The following is a 17,214-nucleotide window of genomic DNA, read 5'->3' on the forward strand; positions in this document are numbered from 1 at the left end:
GATCGGACCGGCGGTCGTTGAGAAACGGCGGTCGCATACAGACAGACACACACACAGAGATTGCTGGAATTATCGATAGATAAGGGAGTGGACACTTATCCAACCAAGATATTCTCGTTTTGTATTTTTAATTTCCTGAGATTTGTAGAGTTTGTTTTTCCACTTGGAAGTTGTGGGTTACAATGTGTAAATAAAGGTGGGAAAAGTCTGATTTAATGCAATTTAATTCCAGGCTATAAGGCAACAAAAGGTGAAAAATTGGAAAGGGGTTGTAGACTTTCTATAGGCACTGTAAGTGCAGTAAATGCTAATGGTGACTATTTAAGTTTGGTGATGGCTTCATGGTGAAGTTGATTGGCTTATGCAATCTCAACATCCTCAGTTAAATCCTCAACTGTGCTATAATAACACCATGTGGGTTGACTCAGTCTGGCATCCTTCTGAGGTAGGTGAAAATGAGCACCACCTTGCTGAGGGTAAGCCAGTCAAGTTTCCTGCATCAGAGTGGTCACCCATCCATGATTGTGCCCTGTCGCCTGCAATGAAACTGCCTCGATAACCTTATGCGCCTAACGTGATAGACGATGCTTGAAGGATCAGATGATATTCTTGCTTTTTCTTTTTTCTTTCTTTAGGTCTGTCTTTCTTTCTTTCTTCTTTCCCCCTTTCTTTCTGTTTTATTCTCACATTGCATCATAATATTATGGTGAGGATATGAGGCAGGCTTTATGAATGGTATTTCCTTTTCTTGCATATGCACTTCTTTGTGTTTCCTCGTATAATTTATATGATTAATTATTATTGAATGAGGTGCGATGACATTATTAAACATGCCTCAATTTTATTAAATGTCCCACAAATTTTATAACATCTATAAACCAATGTGATTGTCTTTACTTATGCTAGTTGAGTTAAGTATCTTTGATTTGTTCTATAACCCTGCAGTGTTTTAAAATGAGCTGTACTCACCTGGCCTGCAGGTGGACTCTGAACCAAGAGATGCTGAACATCAGTGGCAACTACAGCCTGATTGGAGGGAAATTGGTAATAAGTAATCCCAACAAACTTCACCACGAGGGGACGTACCAATGTATGGCTACCAACACTTTTGGAACTTTGCTCAGCAAGGAAGCTGTGCTGGGATTTGGATGTGAGTCTCTGACTATTGCGCTGGATATAGTGGCATTACTTTAGCACCACCTCTCTGTGCTTTGAGTTTGATCTTATTATTCCCATCTCCTTCATGTGGTCCTGTAATTTGAGTAAGGTATTCTGGACTTTCACATGATGGAGGAAACTTGGTTTCTAGAGTAAACAGATGGGCAAGATAAGAAATTGAGACCAAATCACAGAGGTGGGAATAATGAGGAGATTTTTTTAGTTGTGGGTGATTTGTAACCTTCCAATCATTAATTATAGGGAAGTACAGAAAAACAGGAACACTGGAATTGCAGCTTATCTGGGCCCTGACCTAATGTTATCACCCAAATTTGGTAGCATTCTGACTGGTGGGACTGGAGAAGAATATTTTTTTACAGGAATTGATGCGATTTTCCCAAAAAGTTGACTAAGTCGGCCATTTTGACACACTTCCGGTCAGGTGATCCGCATGACTTCTGCTACCCGAGCTTAATGTTGATTAACATCCCTACTACATGATTAACATCCCTACCCGAGCCTAATGTTGCAACCCAGATTTGGTAGCATTCTGACTGGTGGGTCTGGAGGAGATTTTTTATGTAATTTACTCAGTCGGCCATTTTGACCTACTGAAAGTCATGTGACTGGAACGAGCTTTGCAATTCCTGTTACCAGTCATGAGAGGAACGTTGCTGCCAAATTTCAACCAGATTGGCCCAGCAGTTTGGCCGGAGAAGTCAAAAAAGGAGACGGATGGACGGACAGACAGATGGATGGTGTATGGTGGCAATACCTTATCTGGAATGTAAATTCCAGATAAGCTAAAAATAGGAGGGTTGCGGATAGATATGTAGTCATTTTATGACTTTATCACAGCGATTTGTAAAGCAGCTCTATGTATGATGATTGATTGAGTTGTTTCTTGAGAGTTAAAAAAAATCTTAGTGGTTTGGAAAAAGTTTGATTGAGGATATCATTTGTGAAGTCATCACAACATTTTCAGATCGAGACTTAAATATGTGACAGTAAAGAAAAAGTGAGTGTTTGCTTGCCATTAATAAGCATTTTTTTTTCTTAATGTGCTTTTATAGTTGTGCCATATGTATCATTTTGAGCTATAATCTGAGACTTCTAAAGTTTATATAATTTATCAGCAGCAAAAATATCAAGGATATTATTAAAGCAAACACATTCACGAGAAAGAGGAAACAAAAAATAACACAATGTGAATGCCAATGTCCAAAGGAACATGCTGTTCACTACCCAATCCATTATTGCTGGACTTGAAATGGCCATTGAACCACTTTTACTCATTAGATCAGGGCTGACAGGATGTCCTAAATGTACGCGCACTCGCCTCTAAGCTGTCAAGCCTGGGTTTGAATCCTGACACAGCTATAAATTGTCATCCTGGTGTTTCACAGGCAGGGTGATCCATCAATATGTGTGCCATTTTAAACGGGTGTCCCATCTACTAGCATTCGTTGGTGGACATTAAAGATCCCATGGTGTCCCTCACGAAAAGTAGGTGAGCTATTGCTGGCACCATGGCCAAATTCCAAATTCCTGCCCTCACCAGCATAAGAGGCCAGCTGTGCCTCAGTCAATGATCCTGCCCTACAGCCTTGTGCTGCTTTCAAATGGAGAAGAAGGCTCAATAGATCTAGCTGTTGATGACTCCAACAATTACACGTTAAAGAATCACCAATCAATTGAGGAGACCGATTTTTAATTGTGGTTGAAGTGATGAGAGCTCTGAATTCATGGTTTGAGAGATAAAGCAAAGTTATTCCTGCTTAGTGGCTTTGGTGTTAAATAATGAAAACTTTTATTGTTGGCAGTGTTGCTTTTATATCAGGACATGGACTTTGTGATAACTCATCACATATTATAAATTTTACCTTATCTCATCTATGTGGGAGCATCTAATGAACTTGATCATAATGGTACTTGGTATATGTATATTGCAAAAGCACATTTCACGAAGAAGACTTTCATAAGGTGAGAGACGCAGAAAAGTTACCATAAAAGCAAAGTTATTACATAAATAGCAACTTGATTTTCATAGACAGCAAATAGGGAGAATGTGGGACATGGGAGATGGGTGTGTGTGGGGGGGGTGGGGGGTTTGGGGAGGGGCTTGGAGTTGGAAAGACATGGTATACAAGAATGTACAAGGAACCTTGGCACAGGAGGAGGTCATTCAGCCCATCATTCTTGTGGTACACCATCCCCAGAAACCATCTCCCATTCACACACAAGCAACATACACATCCGGTCAGTATCCCTGTCCGCCTCTCTCGCCAATACATCTTGGTACATTGCTAGTTCTAATTTAAACCGATATAATAATTGGTTGCCCATCCTATCTGTAGAAGACCATTAACATACAGACCACATGGTCAATCTGTTTATAGTGCAGAAGTTGCTGTCCAGACAGCAACCATACTCTGAGATAGCAAGCAGTGTAACCTGACATCAAGGAACCTCCAAGAAGACCAGACCACTTGCTTCCTCATGTCCAGGAAATAATTTGTACTTTGTTCATCATGCTGGTGATGACTTTTATAATCTTCATGAATAACACCATGGGATCATTAAAATCCACAACATTACACTAGAAAATGGGAAATCTAGTTTATTGTCCATCCAAGGGATAATGCACACACTGATGCATCACCATGCCTGTGAAACACCAGGATAACATATTTTTGCTGGGTCGAGATTCAAACCCAGGCTAGATAGCTCAGAGACGAGTGTGCATGCCTCTTGATCAGGGGTTCTCAACATGGGGTAATTACCCCTAAGGCAGTCATTTGGGATGTGCAGGAGGGTAATGGAAGGTTGCTTTCAAATCAAGAATATAAAAAAAAAATCTCACTTTCAAATCACACACCCCTGCAGATATGCCCTATAATTATATATGCATGCACATTTATATTAAATTTAGGTTGTATTTAATCCTTTTAATTGAATGTATCTGTTTCTGTCATTTTAATTTAATGTAGTGAATTTCCAGCCTGAGCCTTTCCAATGTATGGGCAAGATGCTCCCTGTATTCCCAAAGATCAGCCATGTAGCTCTTCAAGTCTTCATTGCATTTTTTTCTACCTACCTTTATGAGTCAGCATTTTCGTCTCTGGCAATAAAAACGGAAGCACAAAACAAATTGAAAGGCGAAGCAGATTTGTGATGTGCCTTGAGTGTTACAGCTCCTGGATTGGTAGTGCTAGTCACAAAAAAAAACAAACTGTGCAAGTTTTTCCCATTGAATTACCTGTTGCTACATCCAATTTATCCTATCCTATTTGATTTCTGATTGATGTTGAATTAAAATGATCATAAACTGCTTTAAAATTACTACTCCATTAAGTTTTTAGGCCACTTTAGGTTTAGGCTCGGTAATGGGGTTGAGTGATGCTGCTCCAGGTAGGTAATGGAAGAAAGTGGGTTGAGAAACCCTGCTCTCGACTATCCTGCCAGCACACCAGTCCATATAATATAAGATAATTATATTCATATTCTACACAACACATCTATGACGTCGTTTTACAAAAACAGTGAATGTGTGCTGGGCCAAAATGTTTTCGATACAACCTCCTTCATTTGGACTTTCTGCAGGAAAATCAAACTAAATCATTGATTGACATTTCTTCTATATGGAATATTAAACAGAGTGGTTTATTGGTTGGTTTGTTTGGAATTATTTGAGAGGTAATATAATGTATGCTGGCAAATCCATTTTGCACCCTCTAAAATAGTAATACAAGCAGAGTACCCACCTGAAGGGCAATCTTGTTCCAAGCATGCAGCACGTACTTCTGATGCATACCTTTATTTGGGTGGAGTACAGGCAACTGACAGCTCTGCATATGCAAAAAAAAAAAAACTCGGGTTGCCTGCATGAAGCAAAAACATACAGACTACTTATAATTCAAAACCCCTCACAGCATTGGAAGATGGGGGGGGGGGACAGGAATACTGTACTGTAAATGGTGGAGACTTGTTATGCCCTCCCCGACTTGGAGGCGGCGCTACACGATAAACATTTACATAGAGAATTTGCATTGTCCTCTCCCTCGCCAAGACCACCGGCAAAGATTAGAAATGCCCCTATAAATTAATTGGGGTCATGCTGATCTTCTGTAGCAAGTCTGGATGTAATTCACCCAGAACTGGAGGAGTAGTGTGACAAACAAACAAACACCGCTCTGTGAATTATTGGAAGGATTCTTTCTTCTATGATATTATAGTAAGTCCCCCACTACCCCCAATTATAGTAATTGTAGTAAGAATTATAGTAAGAGAAGTTTTTGCCAAATGATGCCATAAGTCAGATGGGTGGTGAGAAAATCTATTGCAAATATGCTGCACCATTGAATATTTTCAAAGGAAATGTGATCCTGATTTATCGTAAGTAATGTTTTTTCTCTCCCCAGACTTGGATACATTTTTCAAAATGAAACGATCACCTGTAGAATTGAAGAGAAATCAAGCCCTTGTTTTTCTGTGCTATCCGCCTGACCATTATCCAGGTATCCTAAAACATCCGATAAAATGACAGTTATTGTTACTTACTGAATAAACAAAAGTCTTGACAGAGATTTTTGCTTTGCTGCAAACCTTGAGGTTAAAAAATGTCCATGTCTTTGATGGCATCCTGGCCTGAGTGTTTGTTTTTGATTAACAACCTTCATGCACTTGCTTGTGGATATGAAAAATCCCATGATATTGCTTGAGAATGAATCAGCCATTATTTGCTGATACCCCTTCGCTAAATTTTTAATTCCTGCCATAGTTGAAAGGGGCTACTCCCAAGTGATCTTGATGCGGCCCATCGACCAAATTTGAAATTGAATCTCGCTCGGAGGTGCATTGGCAAACAAAGTTATTGCAGCAAATGAAGTGCTGGTAAATTGTAGCAAATACTTTCCCTAAAATCCTACGTTCGAATGAAGGCCAGCACACGTTCGGGCCCAGAGAGCACCTTCAAAAACCATGGCCTCATGTAAAGATCGGGAGCTGTTGTGCGTGGCCCTGTTGGCAAGCAACTGAGCCATTTTTCATCTCTGAGGCCTGGCAGGGTGTGGCTGTGGCCGCTATGAACCAATAGGGGAGCCAATTTCGTTAGAGCTCCCTTTGATCTGGTGGTTGGCTCCTCCCCTGGTCCGAGGCTTATAAAAAGAACGTATGCGGCTCATTCTAGAGAGACTATCAGGGGAGCGAGACTATTCGGGGAGCAGATCGTCAAGAGCGTCGCAGGAGCAATTATCACCTGACATTGGACCTTGCTGGGAGACAGGCAGCGCAAGGACAAGCGTTGAGTCAGCGTGACCAGGCATGGGGTCATGCATTGCTGCTGTGAGCCAGGACTGCTGAATTTCAATGTTACTCAGTAGGTTACAACGACACTTACATGCACAGACTCTTACATGATATACGATAGGATCCTTTCTCTCACACATCTTTCTTCTACCATCTATCTCTCATCTACTGTGGACACAAAAGAGCAATCAACATGGGCAAGGTGGCCAACTGTTCTTTCCAGAGCAAACTGAAGAGTGAACTGAACTTACCTGCACCTCACATTTTTCCTCTGACACTCTGTTACACCCCACATTGCTTTACACTTCTACTCCTCAAACACACTCCCACCTCTCCTTTCTTTAGCATTCTGGGCTGTGCAGGTCTGTGGGCCACGCCAGGTAACAAGAGGTCGTTAATCCTCAACTGTTTCTCTCTCTCGAGGCTATCTCTTTTCCTCGGGGTGTGTGTGTGTGTGTGTGTGTGTGTGTGTGTGTGTGTGTGTGTGTGTGTGTGTGTGTGTGTGTGTGTGCGTGCTGGCACCTGTCGCAGCATAAGTTAAGACTGTAGAAGAACTTTTGGGATAATTATGCACTGTCTTCTTTTGTTATATTGTTTGCCTTTTGCTGCACCCCACAAATTCCTTGCCTTCCCTGCTGTACATTTGCAATAAACCCCATTACCGTGCCACATGACTTTCCTCACATCCTGGTTTAAATAAATGTGTTTTTAGAAATCTTCCCAGCTCGTTTATGTCTTTTCCTCCATTGGTCCAGCATGGTCCGCACCTTAGCTTAGCCGGGACGTTATTTCCCAAGAATCTCTTCAAGAGCCGGTACATACTTGGCAGCTCCGCATGGCTGCACTTGATCCGGTAGGTAATCTAAATATGCACGATTTCCCCCAATACGGAGGTCACGTGTCCTTAGGGAAACGGCTGTTAGACGGAGGATCCTAAGTCACGTGGTCAAGTTATTGGTGTCCGCAGTCGATTCGCGAAAGTTATTCGTGTGTGATGGCCTGTGGTTCCCGGTGAGTCCGGAGAGGAACCCGAGACAGCCCCTCCCTCATGGTTCCCCCACGACGCTGGGTCCACAACAATATCAACAATCAAAGTTGTTCAAGTCTTTTTGGAACACCCTGTATAGTCTATTTCCATCTGCTCTTAGATGTAACATGCCAGGAAGGGTCATTATTTTTGTCTCTATTAGTAAGTAATTTCCTCATTGCTCCTGTCCACTAAACCATCAATCCTGAAGTTAACTCACAGTTGTGTATATTATTTTTTGGCACTGTATATGTCATTTATTTGGTGATGTCCACTTAGTTTAGACTTAAGGATAGGTCTTACCCATTTTTATATTTGGCTTATATATTTTTTTACTTCTTCATGTTTAACCCTATCAATTTGTTATATTGGTATACAACAAGCATGATAAGATCAGCTTCTTACTGTATATACTGTACATTTAATTGAGTTGTAACTTTTTTTCTGTCTTCAACCCTTCTGAAAAGATTTAGCTTGCTCCACATTGGGAAAGGAATGTTTCAAATTATTCCTCTATTTCCCAACTGAAAACAGTGTACATTGCAAATCAGGTAATTCCCCTTCTATTTACCCCCAGATGTTGAATATCAGTGGCTGTTTAATGACTTCCCAATGGTCGTGAAGACGGATGAGCGACGTTTTGTCTCTCAAAAGACAGGAGACCTGTATATTGCCCGAGTGCTGCCATCAGACGCCGGAAGCTATGCTTGTCTTGTGCGCAGTGTCCTTGGGCGTAATAGCACGAGCAGCAATGTGCAGAGTGCTTTCACTTCACTCACCATCATCCATGAAGGTAACTCAGCATATGCACAAAGGAGATCAATTTAGTGTTGTTTCAGTAAATAAAATATTTGTTTTAGTCATCTCTTCATATATTTGTAATTTTCAACACTATTGTATATAGATTTTGACTTATTTAAATGCTCTCAAGTTTCAGCTCAACATTGTATTAATGCAAGCACAAAGCCATTATTTGGTCTTGTCCTTTTTCTTCCAACCTGTCTTTTTGATTGACATAATAATTGAAATGATACATTTTCCTCCATTTTTGTGACATTGCAACCTTATTCCTTCCCTTCCCTTCCCCCTCCCCAACCCTCGCCAGCTCCTGCCAACTTTCTCTATAAAATTAAATAATCCATGCAATCTTAATTCTGGTCTTGCCTGAAGCAACATTTGGAAAAATATGAATAAATGAAACTTATAACAAATGCAAATAAACATTATTCCAGTCACAAATGAAACATTTTTATATCAACAGCTTTCTTTTATAATTCTCCTTTGTCTTGAATATTAGTTTTAATTTCCAAATCCTGATAAGTCTTTGCAATGCCAAAAATTAGCTGAATGGGAGAGGAGAGTCCCCCCCCCCCACCTCCACTAACCTCTTGACATGGAAGATATAGACAGTCTGTGCCAAATTTTACCAAGATATTCACATTTTTTTTTATTATGATTGACCATCAGTCTCAATTACATTAATTGCATATGTATTATACACAAAGTGCAAAAGCATGTTTTCAAAACTAGCATATAATGTACAAATACTCAAGTGTGCCTTGCAAGATACCACTTTCCCAGCTTTTTCACAATTCTATTTCTTTTTCCAAATGTAAATGACCATTCCAAGACTTCTGGTTGAGAATTATGCTACTTTTCTGTAATAATTTTCACTTTCCCAACGAGAGAGTTCATAGAACACATTTTCCCACACAGTCTTGAGAAACAAGGATATGGACAGGGACTACGAGCGGCAAATTTGATTGGATGTGATGACGTAACATGCCATAATATTTTGTTCAAGTCCTGTTAAGTGGAAGGGTTTTGAAAATTCCAAAAAGGTAAATTGTGTTCTTCAGTGTTCAAGTATACAATTAAATTGAAATAAAATAACGAAGTTAAAGGTTGTAGAAAAAAATATTCCAGAACTTTAATGCCATTGATGCAGCGTCTTATACAGTGATGAGAAAAAGTTTGTGAACCATTTTGAATTTTATGTATTTCTACATAAATTTGACCTAAAATGTGATTATATCTTCATCTAAATCCTTATAATAGCTAATAATAAAGAGAACCTGATTAAACAAATATCACACAAAAAAATATACTTTTCATTTATTTATTGAGCAAAATGATCCAACATTCAATTTCTTTGTCACTTCCTTGAGCAGCAATAACTTCAACCAAACGTTTCCTGCAACTCTTGATCAGTCCTGCACATTGGCTTAGAGGAATTTTGGCCCACTCCTCCTTACAAAACTGCTTCAACTCAGAGATATTTGTGATCTTTCTTGCATGAACTGCTCGCTTCAGGTTCGACCACAGCATTTCAATTGGGTTAAGGTCTGGACTTTGACTTGGTCATTCCAAAATGCAAAATCTCTTCTGCTTCAGCCATTCTGTTGAAGATTTACTTTTGTGTTTGGGATCATTGTTTTGCTGCATGACCCACTTTCTATTACGCTGCAGCTCACGGTCATAAGCCCTGACGTTCTCCTGTAGAATTTGCTGGTGCAATCCAGAATTCATGGCTCCGTCAATGATGGCAAGCCATCCAGTTCCTGAGGCAGCAAAGCAATCCCAAACCATGATGCTCCCACCACCACGCTTCACGGTTGGGATGGGGTTCTTATGTTGGAATGCAGTGTTTTGGTTTTCGCCAAACGTAACGTTTCTCATTTAAGCTAAAAAGTTCCACTTTTTGACTCATCTGTCCACAGAACATTCTTCCAATAGCCTTCTGGATCATGCAAGTGGTCGTTGGCAAACTTGAGAGGAGTGGCAATGTTCTTCTTGGAGAGAAGTGGTTTCCTTTTTGCTATCCTCCCATGCACACAATTATTGTCAGTGTTTTTGTGATGGTGGACTCATGAGCACTGACATTAGCCAAAGCAAGAGAAGCCTGCAGATCCTGAGACGTTACCCTGGGTTTCTTTGTGACCTTCCTGGAGTATTGTATGCCTTGCTCATGGAGTGATTTTTGTTGGATGACTGTTCCTGTAAAGAGTAAAGATGGTGTTGAATTTTCTACATTCTTCCACTATCTGCCTGACAGTGGATTGGTGGAGCCCAACATATTTATAAATCGTTTTGTAACCCTTTCCATAGACCGATGAGCATTGACAACTCTTTTTTTGAGGTCCTCAGAAATATCTATTGATCAGGGCATGATCAGGGTATGACACGCACACTTCCACAAACATGTGTGGTGAAGACCAGACTCTGATGGTGACAAAGTTTTTGTTTTTCATTTTAGGCAGGGCCACCCAAACTCACTCCTGATTGTCATCCCATTGATTAAAACACCTGACTGTAATTACCCCCTCAATTGAGCTGATTAACCTCGAGGTTCACATGCTTTTACAAACAAAGAAATTGAACGTTGGATCATTTTGCTCAAAAATTAATGAAAAAGTAGATTTTTTTGTGTTTGTGCGCTATTCGCTTAATCAGGTTCTCTTTATCTATTATATGGACTTACATGAAGATACGAGCACATTTTCGGTCAAATTTATGCAGAAACACAGAAAATTCTAAAGGGTTCACAAACTTTTTCTCACCACTGTACATCACCTAATTTAACACGTTAAATTAGTTCTCCATGCCTGTTGCTTGTGTCCTTTATGACGTCCTTAAAAACAGTAAGTCTTCTGTTTGTAATGATTTTCAATTTTGTTTTGATTGCCAGACAGGCAGACAAAGTAAAAAATAAATCTCACTCTAACTGTGAATTTGACCTAATTGCACATGCAAAAAGTACTGCGAAAGCACAGGTTTGTGTTCAGATCTATGTTCCAATTCCTGTTCAAAATATAACACCTCTTTTTCTCCCTACCCCCTTTGAATTTCTCCCTACCCCCTTTAACTCAATTGAAATGAAGTTGTTCCTCAATGATAAACTGATGTGTGTAGACAGAAGTTTGCAGACGTTCCCTGAACCATGTCCCAGCGATGGAATTGCTTTTTACATGAAGAACTCAATTTCTCATGACCCCTGTACTGACCTGACACCTCCCAACCCCCAGGAGAACCTCTGGCTGTGACTTCCCCTCCGTTTTCACCTCTTGTTCATCTGTGTGTTGTACCATCCCCCTAACAGTGACTACTCCATCTACATCTCTCAGACAACATTGACAAACTTTTAACCATTCATCCAAACTCTCTCTTCCTCATGTGGCAATTTCAATTGTCACCATGCTACTTGGCTGGGTGTTGGTACTGTACCTCTCTCACCGGCCATGACACTTCAGCAAAGGACTTCTGTGACTTTATGGAACCGACTCAATCTGTGAAATTTCCAACCCGGATTTCTCCCGATGGCAAATCCTCCCTTCTGGACTTGGTGATAACCAACTTCTCTGCAAATATCTCCTGCTCTTTCTCAGCTCCAATTGGTTCATCTGATCATATGGTTGTAAAAGTCAACATCTCTGGCTATTCTCAGAGATCCGCCTCAATGCCAGCAAGGCTGGCATTTCACTCAAGCAGATTGGCAGGTACTGTAAGCAGCCATCTCTCTTCATGACTGGTTCCCCATATCTACTGCCTCTGATGTTAACTCAGCCTGGGAATTCTTCCACAGAATCCCACTCTCCTCATGCACAAATTCATCCCATCTGCTCTTTAATTATCCCACTCTTCTTCCCACACATGGTACACTGAATCCTGTGGTGAGGCATTTGCTCAGCAACAACTTGCTTTTTCTTCCTGGAAGGCAAATGTGTCCAAAGGCAATCTCGGTGCTTTCCAAAAAGTTCGCAAGAAGTGGGTGTCCACTCTCAGGAGAGCGAGAAAACGAAAACAACATCTGTCGAACCTCAAGAATGAACTTTTAAACTTGTCTCCCTCCCCTAAAACCTGCTAGCACCTTGTCAAGTCTGTCTCTGGTGTATACTTCCCTTCCATCCCTTCCCTCACTTCAAATGGCAGCACAGCTGACTTCCCTCATAAGAAGGCCGATTGCCTCAGTTTTGTGCTTGCTTCCAAATCTTGTGTCCCCAACCACTCACTCTCAATAACCATCCTTTCCTGTCATACCAAACTGCTCCTGACTCTGTGTCTTTTGCATCTGAGAAGGTGGGGAAGCCTCTTTCAACCCTCAACTCGGCGACTGGACCAGACAGCATCAGCTTGTGTGTCCTAAAAACCTGCTCTGCTTGTCTTGCACATTCTCTCTCTGCCCTTTTTACCCTGTCATTTGTGCTAGGTCATCCTCCATCTGCTTGAAAATCCAACACCATCACTGCACTACATAAAATAGGTGCAAAAACTGATCCCCTCAACCACAGACCTTTCAGCTTACTTCCGATCATCGGTGAGGTCATAGAATCCATCATCGCAGATGATATGAAAACCTTCCTTTTCTCCAACAATGTCATCTCAAATCACCAAATGGTTTTCAAACTTGGTCACTCCACCTTGGACATGCTGCTTCTACTCACCCAACAACGGATGGAGGCCCTCAATGTCAGACATGAGTTCAGGACCATCTCTCTGGACACATCTTGTGCTTTTGATAGTCTGGCATCCTACTTTGCTCTCCAAACTGTCTGCCTATGGCATCCAAGGCCAACTCCGCACATGACTTACTGACTTCCTCGACTCTCATAGCCAACATGTGGCTCAACAGAATCCTTTCTTCTCCTCTCCCTGTCAAGGTTGGAATGCCCCTAGGTAGTGTTCTTGGCCCTGTCCTATTCCTCATCTTCATCAATGATTTCTCTGACTCTCTGGAAAATCCTTTTTTTATCTATTTGGTGATGACTCCACCCTCTGCAGTATCATCCCTCATCCTTAATGAGAGGTGGGTTGTAGCCTCTTCCCTCTCTTCAGACCTTGAAAAAATTCACAAGCTGGTCAGACACTTGGAATATGTCTTTCAATCCTGACACATCTCACACTCTCATGATCTCTCTCCAAAAGGACCATCTGGCAAACCCCCACATACTTTCTGAACAATCCTCTTGAGGAGGTTCAGTCATTCAAACTCCTGGGTCTCATATCAGCCATGATCTCTCTTGGACAAACCACATTTCAACATTGGCCTCCAAAGCCAGTCATCAACTGGGCATCCTCCATCAAGCAAAGTCCTTCCGTGGCACACCTGAACTCCTATCCACCACCAAGGCTTTCATGCACAGCTTTATGAAGTACTGCTCACCCATTGGGGCTGGCTCCCCTGCTTCACATCTTCCTCAGCTTGACACTGTGGAAACCAAGGCCTTCAAGATCATTGGAATCTCCCACATTGAAGCTGAGTGTATGGATTGGTGGTTTCTCTGTCTTTTACCATCTCCTTTCTGTCCTTTGCACCCTCTGCTCTTTCCGTGCTTTGTCCCCGCCAGGCTTCTGCAGGGCTCACACAATCCACCATCAGCCCTCTTCTGGTAAAATGAACTGCTCACCTTCACTTGTGTGTTCCTCTGTTTTTCCTGCTTCTGGAATCAAATTCCACATCCTCTTCAATCTCATTCTTCCCACCAGGTTTTCAAGACAGCTCTTCAATGCCATCTCACATCGTCCCTAATCCATAACCATGATCTTTTCTACCCTCGTTAACCCCACCCAAATGACTCGTAATTTTACAGTTTTTCTTCCTTTGAGTTTCCCTCTCAATGCAAGCATGTTTTATGTTCTGTTTTTGTGTGTTACTTCCTGATCTGATCAGTGTACTCACTCCACCACTATCCTCGACTTTGTATACAAAACGAAGCCTCGACTATGTATACTTTTCGCTTTGCATTTGCGGGGTAATGAGTATAACATAGTCATTTTGCCAAGTCACGCAAATGTAGAATAGCACTTATGCCAAAAATCAAAGTCTGTTCTAGTCCTGCTCTATGGATGTGAGACTTGGACTCTGACCAGGGATCTGAGATGGAGACTTAATTCCTTTGGTACCAGATCTCTTCGGAGAATCCTTGGCTATCGCTGGTCGGACTTTGTGTCCAACAAGCGGTTGCTGAGAGAGACTCAAATGGGATTTGTTACCTGCATAGTCCATGATTGTCAGCTGCCGATGTATGGACATGTGGCTCGTTTTTCTAACGCTGATCTTGCTCACCAGTTTCTCTCAGCGAGGGAGCCTCGTGAGTTGAGGAGGCCAGTGGGCCGACCATGTGCCTCGTGGTTACAACAGGTTGATCAGCATCTCAAGGAGATGGGTATGGGCCAGGCATCTGCCTGGGTGATGGCCAGACGGAGGCCCCTGGAGTACCAGCGGAAAGTGGACGCAGCGACGCGCTGCTCTGGCGCATGCTCCCATACCTGACCTGACTTGACCTGACCTGACCTAGTCCAACCACCTGAGCTTAATATTTTTGGTATCGAGCATTTGTTTACTTTACCTTTTTCATGAAGAGTGGTGCCTCATTTCCTGCACAGAATGACATGAGAAAGTGTTGATTGCGCTAAGGTGTGCCATTCCTGGCTTTCAAACTTATCAGTTGCGGGTGATAATTTTTTGAAGCACATGTTTCAAAGAGTGCAATTCAGACATGTGAGTATATGCACAAGTGCCAATACAGACAAACTACTTTGACATTGGTGAAATCTACAGCACATAATGCTCCCCATGTGTACTGCCAAGACATTACGGGTCAATCTAGATTTCCGTTGGACTTTGAAGAGGATGCATCATCATTTGAGATTGTAAATATATGGCTTTTTGCTGTCACCCATGGATAGGTTGCTTTGATTTTGCAAATGTCTGAAAATCCTTTTTATGTCAATTATAAGACGTAAAATCAGTGATAAATAATTATCTGTTCACTCGTCATAGTCATTTACAACCATCCACGACCATGTTGTGGTGCGTCGGTTGAAGCCCTCACTTTTTCACCTTTATTACTTCCACCACCGAAAGTGAAGTAGGTTATGTTTTCACCCCTCTCTGTCTGTTTGTTTGTTTGTCTGTTTGTTTGTGTGCAGGATATTTCAAAAAAGTTTTGAACGGATCCGGATGAAATTTTGTAGGCAGGTTGGGTGTGTGACAAGGACTAACTGATTAGATTTTGGTGAAGATCTGGATCCGGATCCGACTACTACAATTTTTTAAGTGATTCTTCACCATTGAGAGATGGGGCCAAAAATGATGTGCAGCACGATATCTCAAGTTGTGACGGATTCAGATGAAACTTGGTGGACACATTGGGTGTGTGACAAGGAAGAGTTGATTCAATTTTGGTGAAGATCTGAATCCGGATCTGGATGTGATACTTTTTAAGTGATCCTTCACCATTGAGAGATAGGGCTAAACTAATATATAGCACGGTATCTCAAAAAGTTTTCGACTGATTTGGATGGAACATGGTGGATAGGTTTGGTGTGTAGCAAGGACTAATTGATTCAATTTTGGTGTAGATCCAGATATGGATACAATAATTATTTAATTTTTAAAGTTATTCTTCACCATTGAGGGATCGGGCCAAAAACGATATATAGCACGATATTTCAAAAATGTATTTGACCACATATGCTCTCATGGATCAGGAATTACGTGGCAGAGGTATGCCCTCTACCAAGTGTCCTTCTAGTTCACTTTTAAATTTGTTTTCTCCGCAACCTCTCCAGCGATTGACACAAAACTTATGACATAGGAGTACCTACCCAGGGAGATTTTTTAAATGATGATTGGATGGAAAATGCGGCTAACATTCCTAAAAAAAATCCGTTTTCTGCAGGCATTGGTTTCAGGGTGTTTGATATAGCAGGAATAAACGGTTGACTCGTAATATGAAATTTCCTTAAACAACAAATAGGAAACTGAATTTTTCTTTATGTATGCTACCTGGCTGATAATTTCCCCAATTGTAGCTGTGTGAGCACAGTTTTTGATGAAACAACATTGCAAAATTAGTTGGAGTAAGTAAGTCTAACTTTCCAAAAGAGTTAATTTCGTGTTTTAATAAACATTTGTCTTAATGGGCTGAATAAATAACAATGAAAAAAAACAAAAACTGTCTGTCTACCCAATTGAAAGTGAAATTTCTTTTCATATTTCACCTCATGTAAACAATATTACACCAAGCTTTCTATTTGAGAATATGATGGCATGAATGACTGGTTTTGCTCATGAAGGCCAGTGTCTATTTGCATCGGTGGACAGGGAGAACAATGGATGGAATAAACAGGACATTGACCAAGGTATATGCTAACCACTATGGGAAGCAAATAGACGATTCAGGCATTATAACCCTTCATCAGAGCAAACGCGTTGACCTATACATTTATACATTAATCCTTCATCAGACCATAAACGGTGACAGGAAGTACTTTATGGTGAAAGAGCAGTCACCATAAATGCTGACCTTCCTTGTTACCATAAATGCTGAAGCGAAGCTTCCTTGTCACCATTAATGCAGGTTCTATGTATAAGAGAGTCATTGTAAATTTTTTGAAGTATCCAATCTAATTTTGTTCACCTCCCCAACATATCAGCAACCAAAAAATTCAAATAATTTTCTGCTTTATTTCTTGGCCAAGCAGTTGCTTTATCATAGAAATGATCCTTTGTGATGTAAATGTGTGTGTGCTTTCTTTATAAATGTGACATGAGATTATGAGGGTGATTTCTTTAGAAATGAGTATTTAAACATTGGAATGTATTTACTCGACCTCCATACATTGTACCCCATTAATTATCCACCATTATCCACCCACCTCACTACTATTTTTTTTTCCAACCCATCCCACCCCCATATTTCCTGGATCCATGCAGGATC

The 17,214-nt window shown here is 41.1% G+C and overlaps 1 protein-coding gene across 6 annotated transcripts in view; it reads left to right on the top strand.

Moving 5' to 3' along the window:
- LOC147019491 (contactin-4-like) overlaps positions 1-17,214 on the top strand; it is a 182,287-nt gene that overhangs the window by 90,044 nt on the left and 75,029 nt on the right. For all 6 annotated transcript variants that reach the window (XM_085894029.1, XM_085894030.1, XM_085894032.1 and 3 more), the window contains exons 5-7: positions 981-1,150; positions 5,580-5,675; positions 8,070-8,285. In XM_085894029.1, the coding sequence (XP_085750155.1) occupies positions 981-1,150; positions 5,580-5,675; positions 8,070-8,285 (482 nt within the window). The remainder of the gene's footprint in view (positions 1-980; positions 1,151-5,579; positions 5,676-8,069; positions 8,286-17,214) is intronic.

Source organism: Eptatretus burgeri, chromosome 9 (assembly GCF_056783735.1).
Source record: "Eptatretus burgeri isolate ZD-2024b chromosome 9, Ebu_testis_v1, whole genome shotgun sequence".
In the NCBI taxonomy this organism is placed as follows: Eukaryota; Metazoa; Chordata; class Myxini; order Myxiniformes; family Myxinidae; genus Eptatretus; species Eptatretus burgeri.